The 14,507-nt window shown below is 45.0% G+C and overlaps 1 protein-coding gene across 1 annotated transcript in view; it reads left to right on the top strand.

The window, feature by feature from the left end:
• The window catches only part of has2 (hyaluronan synthase 2), a 276,517-nt gene extending 274,067 nt beyond the window's left edge, over positions 1-2,450 (top strand). The window contains exon 4 of the mRNA XM_084336929.1: positions 155-2,450. Within this exon, the coding sequence (XP_084193055.1) occupies positions 155-1,084 (930 nt within the window). The 3' untranslated portion in view covers positions 1,085-2,450. The remainder of the gene's footprint in view (positions 1-154) is intronic.
• Positions 2,451-14,507: the final 12,057 nt, after the last annotated feature.

Below are 14,507 nucleotides of genomic sequence, written 5' to 3'. Positions count from 1 at the left end.
TTATTGTTCATTGGGAAGTTTGGATAATATTGCCATTTACCCTTCTCTCTGTGTGTCTCTCTCTCCCTCTCTCTCGCTCTCTCTCTCTCGCTCTCGCTCTTGCTCTCTCTCTCTCTCCCTCTCTCCCTCTCTCTCTCCCTCTCTCTCTCTTTAGATACTGAACAAGTACGAGTCGTGGATCTCCTTCCTGAGCAGTGTCCGGTACTGGATGGCCTTCAACATCGAGCGAGCCTGCCAGTCTTACTTCGGCTGTGTCCAGTGCATCAGCGGGCCCCTGGGAATGTACCGGAACTCCCTCCTCCACGACTTCATGGAGGCCTGGTACAACCAGACGTTCATGGGCTCCCACTGCAGCTTCGGCGACGACCGCCACCTCACCAACAGGGTCCTGAGTCTCGGATACGCCACCAAATACACGGCGCGCTCCAAGTGCCTCACCGAGACGCCCATCACGTACCTGCGCTGGCTCAACCAGCAGACGCGCTGGAGCAAGTCCTACTTCCGGGAGTGGCTGTACAACTCCCTGTGGTTCCACAAGCACCACCTGTGGATGACATACGAGGCCGTGATCACGGGGTTTTTCCCGTTCTTCCTCATCGCCACGGCGATACAGCTCTTCTACCAAGGGAGGCTCTGGAGCATCCTCCTCTTCCTCCTCATCGTCCAGGCCGTGGCACTCATCAAGTCGGCGTTCGCCAGCTGTCTCCGCGGCAACATCGTCATGGTGTTCATGTCCTTCTACTCCGTGTTGTACATGTCCAGCCTGTTGCCGGCCAAGATGTTCGCCATAGCGACGATAAACAAGGCGGGCTGGGGCACGTCGGGGAGGAAGACGATCGTGACGAACTTCATCGGCCTGGTCCCCATCTCCATCTGGTTCACCATCCTCTTCGTGGGGATCCTCTACACGATAGTCCAGGAGACGAGGAAACCCTTCCCGGAGTCCGAGAAGATCGTCCTGATCGTGGGAGCGATCGTTTACGCCAGTTACTGGGTCATGCTCCTGACACTGTACACCGTGCTCATCAACAAGTGCGGCAAGAGGAAGAAGGAGCCGCATTACGACATGATGTATGATGTATGATGTATCATGGATGTATGACACGCGTCGCGTATTCTCAACCGACACTCTAGGAGAGAGCGCTCGGGGAACACTCACAACCGCCGTTCCCTCCGGACGGATCGTACGCGCCTGTCCCACAGGGAACCCAAGAGCATCAGGGTCAGGGGTCATAAGGAGCTCGTTCTCACTGTAAAACCCCCGGATTCTCAAACTGTGGATTGTGGGGTCTACTTCTGGTGACGATGGTAGCGATGTGTTTTAGCGAGGGCTCCTCCCTAGCTGAGGACGTTTAAGAGCCTCTTGCTGTGCACCAATCTGATGTTTTTAAACCCCATTTCGGGGAAGAGGGCTTGAGTGTACATTTAGAGGAGGAGGAAAGGAGGAGGAAGGATGAAGAAGAAGACAAGGAGCTGCTCTTTCTTTCTCTCTTTCAACGTTTACAAAGTGAAGTATCTCAAAATGATCACTGATTGGTGGAGAGGCTGATTGGCGGGGTCACATGACCAGGTGAGAACAGTATAAAGACACGGTGTATCATTGCTGCTGTGACTGTTTCTACAGAAACTAAGACCTGTTTTATTTGAATATAAAAGATGTGCGCGACCATGTTTCAAAACACCTGTTAACACTAACGGAGGCTTCGCACGGGACGCGTGTGTAGTTATCTTTCTTCCAGCATGGCCGCCTGTAAAGCATTTGACACCACTTTCAAAAGAAGCATAATTGCTGTGCAGTGGTAGAGTAGGTACAACACTGGAAAAGCATGATATTACTGTTCTACTGTGGTTTGTTTACAATATCCAGTAATAAGAAACCGAATGATTATGTTTTTGTTGATGTATTTCTCATACCGTTGCCTCTTACATTACCGTGCGTTGCTATGTCACGGGCAGCCATGTTGGAAGACAGAGAGCTACACAAACATCCCATGCAAGGCCCTCTATTTTATTTTATTTTTGCCTAAATGAATTATAACCACCAAGGACACCATGGACACATTCCGAACCAAAGATGTTTTTCCCCCACTTCCTTGCCAACTTCCTCTTTCTCCACAGATCAATCGCAATGAGAGTGTTTACAGTATTTCTTGTGTGTGCGTAAAGACCCGAGAATGCATTAAAGAGGGGTAGTGAATAATGTTTTTATTGAATCAAAACCACCACTAAGGGTGAATTGAAGGGGGAGAAACGGTGGTGAAATTATGAAAAGTTGTTGAAAACAATGAGATGCATTCTCCTACTTAACTCCCACGTCCCCCCCGTCTGAGGGCTTCAGCAGCTTAGCACTCCAGAAGGAAGACGTTTCAGAAACAGAACGCAATCAGTGGCGCCTGGTGCTAAAACAAAATCTAACCACTTCCATCCACCTTGTTCATTGCCCCGTTATTCTTTATCAGACCAGGCGGGGGGGGGGGGGGGGGGGGGGGCAAGGAAAGTGAACAAGGATAACCCGGAAAGGGAACGACTCATTGGAGTGGAGCACGTCCAGTGTTTCCTAGAACAGGAGCGGACATAAGTTAAATTCGTATGCACTTTTATGTCGGGGCTCCTGTAGCGCAGCCGGGCGCTCGACCTAGTGATCCAGATGATATATACCTCAGTGGTTGGGTTCGCATCGAGGTGTCCTGTTGTTGTCGTTCTGAGAGAGACAAGGCGCACTCTGGAAGTCTCAAGTAATTTATGATCTTTTTTTGTGACAGAAGATATGAAAGTGTCCTTGTTTTTAGTTTTTTTTTATACGCAATTCTTTTAGGTCAACGCTGTATTTCTCTGCCTCGCGGCCCTTTGCTGTAGCCGTTGACTCTTCACTTATTTTTAAGTTACTTATTGTATTTCAGTACATTTTTATATAGACATTTTTATTCTATTTTTGCTTACCCACCAAAGATTCTCTATTTTCATTCCTTTTTTTTTTTTTTTTACGAGAAAAAGAAATGGAAAATGTGTTTGTGCTTTTCGACTGTCCTGACAATGACTTGTGTTTCTGACCAAACAATGTGAAATTATCAGCTGGGTTTTTTTGTCTGCAATGATAACAATAAAAATGCAATTTCTAGGGCTAAGTTATTGATTTCAAGGAAGGTGATGAACCTGTGTCTTTTTTTTTCTTTTTTTTTGTTCTATGATAGAAAACCAGCATATTTATAATGAGAATGTTCTGTGGTTTGTAGGTTTATACTGTACGTGCTTCAAAGTATATATTTTGATATATGTTTAACCCTTTCACCACCACACTATAGAAGGTTAACCTTTCACTACCACACTACAGACGGTTAACCGTCTGTAGTGTGGTAGTGAAAGGGTTAACCTTCTGTAGTGTGGTAGTGAAAGGGTTAATAACAGGCCCTAGTGTCCCTTAGGTATACACTGAAGAAGAAGAAAAAAAATGATTTCAGCAAGTACATTCATCTTGTATTCATTTTTGTCCAAACAATTTTTGAAAGATATTTCAAGTAAAATTACATCATAGCCTTTGAATTAATTAAACAAGAATACATGTTGAAACTTGAATCTTAATATAAATTCTCTTGTAAATGACAATAATCTATTGAAAAACATAATCTCTAATAATAATTACCATTATCTCATGGTGAGATTATGATTTTCAATAGATTATTGTCATTTACAAGTGAATTTATATTAAGATTTAAGTTTCAACATGTGTTCTTGTTTAATTAATTCAAAAGAATTGTCAACTTAAAACCGGCAAAATGTTATGATCACACAGTTTCACGTAGAATATCTTGATGAGCCTGAATACAAGATGAAACCTCTCGCTGAGCTTGTGGTGTTTTTCTTCTGCAGTGTACAGAGACACGCGGCCCCCTGGGTCCCAGATAACATGGACAACAATAACAGCCAAAGCAGATTCAAAACCAAAATCAAGAAACATTTGCACAAAAAATGTATTATCTCTTTCAAATTATGTAACTTTTCTTTACAGTTATGTGGTGCCTTACTGAGATATATATATATAAAAAATATAAAAAGACCAACAAAAAAACTAAACAGAGAATGAATAACTGAGTGACATTTATTAAGAGTTTTATTTTTTTTTAACCCTTTCACTACCACACCACAGAAGGTTAACCCTTTCACTACCAAGTTAACCTTCTGTATTGTCGCAGTGAAAGGGTTAACCCTTTGGTAGTGTGGTAGTGAAAGGGTTAAGGACAGAATTCAGACTGCAGAGTGTAATGGATGAGACCAGTAATGGGGCCATGAGGGTGTTTTCATGCCAAACTAATCATGGGCAGTGTTACCGTAAAGCACTTTTGTGTTGTGCCAAATAAAAAGAAGAAAATGTTTTAAATGGTTTCTGAAAGGAGTTGTTCTTTACAGACCTGACTGACAGCATCATTACCTTCAAATGTTCTTTACAGACCTGACAGACACCATCATTACCTTCAAATGTTGTTCTTTACAGACCTGACAGACAGCATCATTACCTTCAAATGTTCTTTACAGACCTGACAGACACCATCATTACCTTCAAATGTTGTTCTTTACAGACCTGACGGACACAATCATTACATTCAAATGTTCTTTACAGACCTGACAGACACCATCATTACCTTCAAATGTTGTTCTTTACAGACCTGACGGACACCATCATTACCTTCAAATGTTGTTCTTTACAGACCTGACGGACACCATCATTACCTTCAAATGTTCTTTACAGACCTGACAGACACCATCATTACCTTCAAATGACTTCGCTCTGCGTTCACAAACCGTAGCCAACAGACTATACATCGTCACGTCACATGACCTCAGTCTTGGGAGAAGGCAGTAAGCTTGTTTGAGCCAAAGCAGTCTATAGGTTGTCTTTTGTATTTGTCAGTGAGTCAACTTAATTTATTAATCCGCCCAATGGATAAGAACTAGGGATGCTCGATATTGGCTTTTTTACCGATACCGATATACCGATATTGTCCAACTCTTAATTTCCGATACCGATATCGATATCAACCGATACCGATATATGCAGGGTCCCCCCCCCCCCCCCCAAAAAACGGAATAATTTCAGGTAATTAACATTACATATCTCTTGTTGTGTAATTAACACAACATTATGCATACTTTGACAATAAATAAAATAATAATTTGTTCTTACTTGCTTGCCTGGGTAAATAAAGGTTAAATAAATGTAAAAAAAAATTTAATAAAAATTGAAAACCGATACCGATATTTTCCTATATCACATTTGTATGCCAATATCGGCCGATAATATCGGACATCCCTAATAAGAACCTACAGAGGACCTCATCCTATAGAAACTGCCTCTGTCCGTGAGTCAGCTTCATGTACTAATGCACCCATTGGGTAACACATTTATAAAAACGAACCTTTACTCTCCTCTACTGTCATGCACTCTTCCTAATATACTAACATACACTCTGACGAACATCATTACTCAGCTGATAGAGTTGTACCCTTCCTGCTGACTTGTCGTACAAAATGCTTTAGATAAAAACGTTCAGCTAAATGACAAAATTCAAATGTAAAATGTAAGAAGAGGACCTCATCCATTTCCAATTCCCTCTATGCGTGAGTCAACGTCATGTACTAATGCACCCGTAAGAACCTACCTGACAGAGGGCCTCAGTCAATTCCAACTATTCCCTCATGTCCACACAGCAGGGGGGGATGATGCCTTGTCATTTGTGTGTCTTTGGCTGGACTCTCGGGCACAAAACAAAGACCATTTCAAATTCGTCCTGGCCACCGATCTGATGATGGTCCGAGCTGATTCTCTGTCTCTCCACATACACTAGTGCTGTGTGTGGCTTGGACTTGGCCAAAAGCTAACTGTCATCCTTCCAATCTCATGGCTGTTCTGGCAGTCTCAACTTGAGGTCACTGAGTTTGAGTTATATGGTCTTGGTAGGCGTCCTGATGTTCCACTGGGTACAGGGACGTAACAGATCCTGGCGCTGCTGTGATGGCTGCCTTTCTGATCGCTCCGACGAGACTGTGCTTTATTTTGTTAATTTTTATAGTATTAGGAGTTTTATTTGCACCAACTGTTGGTGCATTATATGTGTATGACCGTCAGTCAATCATTGACATTGGATTACGGGAAACTTACCAACTGGATTACTCGCTGGATCAACTTTCCGAACCACATCAATGGCCGGAAGAAATCCTCCGGAGACTAGGACCGGATCCTTTGTTCCTAGACCCCAGGAAAAGACGTCGAGGAAAAAGGTCTGGGATCCGAAACAGGCTGAGATCCAGACGACACCGTACACCACTTCCCAGTATATTGCTAGCCAATGTACAATCAATAGACAATAAACTGGATGACATCCGAGCAAGGATTCAATATCAAAGAGACGTTAGGGACTGCAATGTCCTTTGCTTCACCGAAACTTGGCTAACACCGGAGGTTCCAGATCACGCGATTCAACCAACGGATCACTTCTTTATCCATAGGAAGGATCGGACACAATCAGAGTCCGGTAAACAACGTGGTGGAGGTATTGCCTTCATGTTTAACAAAAATTGGAGTGATCCAACGAATGTGAAGGAATTATCCAACTACTGCTCCCCAGAACTGGAATATATAACCATCAAGTGTCGTCCTTTCTTCCTCCCGAGGGAGTTAACGGCGATCGTCCTGGTCGGAGTGTATATTCCACCGCAAGCCAACAACAACGCCGCGCTCTCCAGACTACACGACGAGGTAAATAATATACAAGCGACGAACGTTAACGCCGCCATTTTAGTACTGGGAGATTTCAATAGCGCCAATCTGAGAAAGGTATTGCCTGATTTCTACCAGCATGTGACTTGCAACACCAGAGGCGGTAACATCCTAGATCACTGTTACACGCAATTTAAAGGTGGCTACAAGGCTCATTCTGATAGTGGCTTTGGCAAGTCAGATCACGCATCCATTTTCCTTACACCAAAGTACAGACAAAGAATTAAAAGTACTCCCGTAGTCTCGCGAGAGGTGCAGAAATGGGATGTGACGTCAGAGGATACGATCCGGTCAGTGTTCCACAACACAGACTGGATTGTATTCCGCGACACAGATAACATTAATGCCTACACGGAGACAGTGCTGGACTATGTCTGTACTAGGGTGAAAGAAACAATCCCCACTACCAAAATGAAAGTTTACCCAAATCAAAAACCCTGGGTAGACAAATCCGTCCGTGAAGCTCTGAGAGAGCGCACCAAAGCATACAATGACGGCCTAGTGGCAGGCAACATGAATGACCACAAGGTGGCGCAACACAACGTAAGGAGGACAGTGTCAGAGGCCAAACGGCGCTACAGGGATAAAATTGAACTCCAGTTTGAACAAGCTGACTCTAGAGCTATGTGGCAGGGGCTCAAAACGATGACAGACTACAAAGGCGCCTCCCTCAAACTGAACAATGACATCTCCTTAGCAAACGACCTCAATACCTTCTATGCGAGGTTTGATGCTGGTAATAACAACACCAGCTCACAAGCCTCGGCAATGGGGGGGGGGGGGTCGGCTGCTGATGGAGGCGCAGTGTTCAGGGTAACAGAGCATGAGGTGAGGCGGACCTTTAAAAAAGTGAATATCAGGAAGGCAGCAGGTCCGGACGGCATCCCCGGCCGCGTCCTAAAAGTCTGTGCCGACCAACTGGCCCCAGTATTCACTGACATATTTAACCTGTCCTTAGAACAGGCTGTCATCCCCACCTGCCTGAAGAAGTCCACTATTATCCCTGTACCCAAAAAATCCAAGCCTGCTTGCCTCAACGACTACCGCCCTGTAGCTCTCACCTCCATAGCCATGAAGTGCTTTGAGAAGCTAGTAAAGGGCTACATCTGCTCCTCCCTCCCCATCAACATGGACCCCCTGCAATTTGCATACCGCCCCAACAGGTCCACGGAGGACGCCATATCCCATGTGCTGCACACAGCAGCATCACACCTGGACAAGAGGCAGGGGAACTATGTGAGAATGCTATTCATCGACTACAGCTCGGCATTCAATACCATAGTCCCCTCCATACTCATAGCCAAGCTCAGGGACCTGGGCTTGGGCTATGACCTCTGCCAGTGGGTCTTGGACTTCCTGACTGGCAGACCCCAGGTGGTGAGAGCAGGCAACTGCACCTCCTCATCCATCACCCTCAACATAGGGGCCCCCCAGGGCTGTGTTCTGAGTCCCCTCCTCTACTCCCTGTACACACACGACTGTGTGGCTCAGCGGAGTAGCAATACAATCGTCAAATTTGCTGACGACACAGTGGTGGTGGGCCTGATCTCTGCCAACGACGAGAGGGCCTACCTGGAAGAGGTCAAGGTCCTGGCGGGATGGTGCCAGGAAAACAGCCTCTCCCTGAACGTCAGCAAAACAAAGGAGATGATTGTGGACTTCAGGAGGTCGGGGGTCAAGGACTACAGCCCCCTCAGCATCGACGGGGCACCGGTTGAGAGAGTCAACAGCTTCAAGTACCTCGGAGCCCACATATCCGAGGACTTGAAATGGACCATACACATTAACAGTGTGGTGAAGAAGGCACGACAACGCCTCTACTTCCTCAGGCGCCTAAGGAAGTTCCAAGTCAGCCAGAAGATCCTTAAGAACTTCTACTCATGTACAATAGAGAGCATCTTGACCGGCAACATCACCTCCTGGTTTGGGAATAGCACTGCAAAAGACCAAAGCAGACTACAAAGAGTGACACGTTCAGCCGAACGCACAATTGGAGGGGGGCTCCCCACTCTCCAGAACATTTACAACAAGCGTTGCAAGGGGAAGGCTAAGAGAATTATTAAAGACTCGAGCCACCCGAACAACTGCCTCTTTGAACTGCTGCCGTCAGGCAAGCGACACAGGAGTCTCAAGGCGAGCACAGAAAGACTCAGAAGTAGCTTCTATCCCCAGGCCATCAGGCTGCTAAACGAACAATGAATGAACACTACACAACAACAACCACCAAACACACATAGCACACACATCCACACGCACACACTCACTTTAAACAAACACACTGTAGCACCCACTACACACACTTTATAGCACACACCCACTTTAAACAAACACACTGTAGCACCCACTCCCCACACTTTATATTTATGGATGAAGGATTGCACTACAACTCGTACACCTTACTGTAAATTGTACCTAAAATTGTACCTCATCCCATTTCTGCTTTGCACTAGATAGTACTGTACATTAGTACACTGCATAGTATTGTGTATTGTATATTATATGGTAACTCAGAACATTGTACATATGTCTATACCGAACAACTGTGACCTCATTCTTCTTCTAAATTCATGCTATATTATGTTATTATGTTATTTGATACTATCTTGTCTAGCACAGTCTCTGGAGCGTAACAGTAAGAAGCATTTTGTATGAAAGTATTCTGTACTTCTGTATGACAACTATTAAAGAACTTGAACTTGAACTTGAACAGAGCCCTGGCTGAAGCCACCTCATTGCACTGATATTAATGTACCTTTTTGAGGAAATGAACCAAAATAATTAGATTCTGAATTATTCAAATCTGTTGTATGGTGGTGATTACTGGCCTCATTACAACAGTTCTTTGTTTACCCATGTTTGATGTTACAATCATCATCATCATCATCATCATCATCATCAAACCATCACAGGGGAATACCATGTAACTGCAACATGGGTTCGAATGTGGCTCAATAACTCCATCACAATATCCTCCCCCTTCCCTGTTTACCGTCTTTACTATGAGTTTCCAATACATATTGCCTAATTAAACCGAAAGGCCATAAAACTATTTTGGAAAAAAATTATAATACTGTAAAAGAAATTGTAATACATATTTTCAAGAAACCATTTTTATTACAGCTTAACGTCTCAAAGCTTCTTATTTTTTTGTTTATTACAGCTTAACATCTCAAAGCTTCTTATTTTTACAGTGTAGACCAGTGGTCGGCAATAGGCGACCGAAATTGGGCTAGGCTAGTTAGCTATAATGTCCAAACAGAGAAACTACCACCACCTAAAGAATGGGTATTATACTTTCTTTTATCCATGTTGAGAGTGAACAACATGTAGGCGAGGTGCAATGTAGCGCTTGCTCAACATGGAAAAAGTCAGTGGACAGCGCCTGGTGCTGAAATAAGAAACAAGCAGTGTGGTGTGAAATAAAAATACCAGTTCAGTAAGTCATTCAAACTTTATCTTTACTTATATAAGACTGTAACGGCACCACACATGTGAACAGTAACAATGCAATTAAACTGAAGTCAAATCAGAGCAAAAAAAGCTGAATCCGCTTCAAGAAGATGCGCTACATTAGGTATATAAGGAATTACAATGAGACATTTATTAACTAAATAAAAAATACAATTAGGCTTTTAACCCTCTAAACCCGGGCGCAACACTAGACATGTTTTGTAAAACATTAAATATCTTTGGATCCGTTTGTGATAAAGACTGCATCTAATCCACTGTATCTATCCATTTATCATATATCTATGTCTGTCACTATAGCCAATGGAAATGCTAGAAATGGTCACGTGGACTGGGAGAACCAATGCAAAATTCCTATTGTTTCTCAATAGTCCAGTGTGGTCCACAGAAAGGGCCGTCAGATAGACACATTGGTTGCATGTAATGTAAGATAGACCGATAAGAGAGAGGCGCTTGTCTCTGGTTTTATAATAAAATGGCAAAAAGACAAACGTATAATAAAGTGCAAATGTGTATGTCGTTTACAGTTTATTAGTATAAAATATAGGCTTCCAGTGCAGACACGTTCAACACTCCGGTCATCACTCCGAGACAGCCGGAGACAGGGAGACAGGGGGCGACGCAGAGAGGGTTGCATCCTCCCGGTCATCATCACGGGACGTCCAATACTCCGGTCATCACTACGAGACAGCCGGAGAGAGGGAGACAGGGGGGCACGCAGAGAGGGTCGCATCCTCCCGGTCTTCCACTCACAGGGAGACAGGGAGACGTGACAGGCATTAGACAGCTCGCGTGATTGTGATGGGCGGACATAGCAATAGATACAAGTGGTAAGCATATATGTGAATCGAATAGAAGTACTTAACCCAGCAATGAAACCATGTTGACAGACCACGGACAAAAGACGGTGAGAAGCTGATCCATGGCCTCGTGGTGCATGTAGAACAGTCACTGCAATCTTGGCCAAGACCCCGAGACATCCACCACCTTGGTCAGCACTACGAGCCAAGCACTCTGAGAGATGGGGGGGGGGTTAGAGAGTTCCCATGTTTGTAGTGGGTGGAGATGGAGCAATAAATACATGTAGTGAGCATATGCATGCATGGTGACAGTAGAATCATAGTATATAAGAAAATTGTGAAATAGAGTAATAGATAGAACTACTGCAAGCTATTGGATACAGGATGAGATACAAGACAATAGCTCAGGGCCATATGCCCCGTGGGGGCAGGAGAAGTCACTCAATAGGTTCAGCACTGCAGGCCAGACAGAAGACGGTATAAAGCTGTTCCATGGGACCGGTTGAGACAGAGACAGAGGTTAAAAGGTTCTCCCATGTCTGCAGAAAAGCAGACATGGGAGAAAATAGACATCCTAACTAAACTAGACAGATTAATCTAAGGGTCAGTCCCCGACCAGGTGAGATCAGGGTAGGTTGAAGGAGAGCGAGAAAAGATAGCGATATTACGAAGATGGAAGAAGGCAATTTTGGTGAATTTCTTTATATGTGCATTAAATGAGAGGGAGGAATAAAAAATGACTCAGAGGTTTTTTATGGTGGAGCTCTGGGATACATGACAAGTATCAAAGTTGAGGGAGATGTCCTGAAACAGGCCTCTGTGGTTTGGGGGCCAACAATTAACATCTCAGTTTTTTCTGCATTAAGGAGTAGAAAGTTTTGCGACATCCACTTTTTGACGGCAAGCAGGCAAGCCTCAAGATTTTGTAATTGGGAGGAATCATTTGGCTTAATAGGTATATATAATTGGGTGTCATCAGCGTAAAATGAAAGTTTATGCCAAATTTGCGTATCATATTGCCGAGGGATAGCATGAAAATAGCAAAGGGCCCAGGACAGAGCCTTGTGGGACACCGCATTGCACTGGGAGGGTCTCAGATGTTAAATCATTATAGACCACGCAGTGTGTTCTATCAGTTAAATAAGATTTAAACCAAGCAGGTGCGTGAACCCGAATGCCAACATGATTCTCAAGCCGACCTAGAAGAATCGAATGATCGATAGTGTCAAAGGCTGCACTGAGATCAAGCAATAAGAGCACAGAAGTTAGGTTTGAGTCAAGAAAGAGCAGTAAGTCATTTGTGACTTTGGTAACCGCCGTTTCGGTGGAGTGTAAGGCTCTAAAGCCAGATTGAAAAGATTCATTAAGATTATTGTTTGATAGATGGTCAGTAAGTAACACTTTGGATAGGAACGGAAGATTGGAGATGAGTTTGTAATTTTTCAAGATTAGAGGGTCGAGGTTCCGTTTTTTAACACTAGCACAGCCGACAAGGGGTCAAATGACCCCTAGGCATTTTCAATAAATGTATCCTCGTCACTCGGTCGAGCTCCAGCTCTGTCACTCAATGACTTTTCCTAAAAGTTCCTAAAAGTATTTCAAAATTACTTCAGGAATATTATTATTATATTATATATATATATATATATATTTTTTTTTTTGTCACTCAAACCTACATTTCATTGTGGTAAACCTCATATTTTTATATTCAGAGGTAATTATATAGTTTACACTGTTTATTTTTCTCATATTTCTCATATAAGCTGTCGGGTCATCTGACCCGTTCCCGGCGGGAATCAGTGACATTTTCTCCATGGCTGTGGTAGTGTTAAGTAGTGGTTTAATGATGGCTGATTTAAAGGCCAGGGGCACCACGCCAGTAGACAAGGAGGTGTTGAAGATATTGAGTAGGGCAGGGCCTAGAATTGGGAAGAGTTTTTTGATGAGAGTTGCTGGCAGAGGGTCAAACAGACAGGTTGAGGGTTTAGCCGCGCCAACCAATTTAGAGAGGGCACTAAGTGAGACGTTTTCAAGGCAGCATAGCGTATGGCTGGATTCAAAGTCAGGGGGAAAGCCCATCAGAGGTTGGGAGGGACGCTGATTATTGAGTAAGCCAACAATTTCATCTCTTACATCTTAGATACATTTTCTTGGTAAAGAATTTAATGAATTCGTTAGCCGAGAACGCATGGTTTAGGGCACTTGGTTGTTTCTGAGTAAGTTTTGCAACTGTGTCAAACAGAAACTTTGAGTTGTTTTTGTTTTCGTTAATGAGCCTGGAAAAAGATGAGGTTTTGGCAAGTGAGAGTGCCTTTTTGTAGTTACGTAAACTATCATTCCAGGCAAGGCGGAATACTTTGAGTTTGAGTGCAGACACACTCAGGCTCCCAGTGCAGACACAGCAGACCCTCTCAGGCTCCCAGTGCAGACCCTCTCAGGCTCCCAGTGCAGACCCTCTCAGGCTCCCAGTGCAGACCCTCTCAGGCTCCCAGTGCAGACCCTCTCAGGCTCCCAGTACAGACCCTCTCAGGCTCCCAGTGCAGACCCTCTCAGGCTCCCAGTGCAGACACACTCAGGCTCCCAGTGCAGACCCTCTCAGGCTCCCAGTGCAGACCCTCTCAGGCTCCCAGTTCAGACCCTCTCAGGCTCCCAGTGCAGACCCTCTCAGGCTCCCAGTGCAGACCCTCTCAGGCTCCCAGTGCAGACCCTCTCAGGCTCCCAGTGCAGACCCTCTCAGGCTCCCAGTGCAGACCCTCTCAGGCTCCCAGTGCAGACCCTCTCAGGCTCCCAGTGCAGACCCTCTCAGGCTCCCAGTGCAGACACACTCAGGCTCCCAGTGCAGACCCTCTCAGGCTCCCAGTGCAGACACACTCAGGCTCCCAGTGCAGACCCTCTCAGGCTCCCAGTGCAGACCCTCTCAGGCTCCCAGTGCAGACCCTCTCAGGCTCCAGTGCAGACACACTCAGGCTCCCAGTGCAGACCCTCTCAGGCTCCCAGTGCAGACCCTCTCAGGCTCCCAGTGCAGACCCTCTCAGGCTCCCAGTGCAGAGCCCTCTCAGGCTCCCAGTGCAGACACACTCAGGCTCCCAGTGCAGACCCTCTCAGGCTCCCAGTGCAGACCTGCAGGCACCACTAGCCCAGCTGTGTCCTCAGCTAAACCACTTGGATGAAGCGCTGAGAAAATAGCTACGATTATTAACACAGCATCAATTCACCCGAATCCCACACTTAGGTCTGGCTCTCACGCTAATTGAGATCGAGCGCGTCCGCAGAGTGTGTCTCTCTAGTGTCTCTCTCTCTAGTGTCCCTCTAGTATCTCTCTCTCTCTCTCTCTCTCTCTCTCTCTCTCTCTCTCTCTCTCACTCTCTCTCTCCTCTCTCTCTCTCTCTCTCTATCTCTCTCTCTATCTCTCTCTCTCTCTCGCTCTAGTGTCTCTCTCTCTCTCTCTAGTGTATCTCTCTCTAGTC

This window comes from Notolepis coatsorum, assembly GCF_963971535.1.
Source record: "Notolepis coatsorum genome assembly, chromosome: 19".
In the NCBI taxonomy this organism is placed as follows: Eukaryota; Metazoa; Chordata; class Actinopteri; order Aulopiformes; family Paralepididae; genus Notolepis; species Notolepis coatsorum.
The sequence above is the reverse complement of the archived record's forward strand: the minus strand, read 5'-3'. Positions and strand labels throughout refer to the sequence as shown.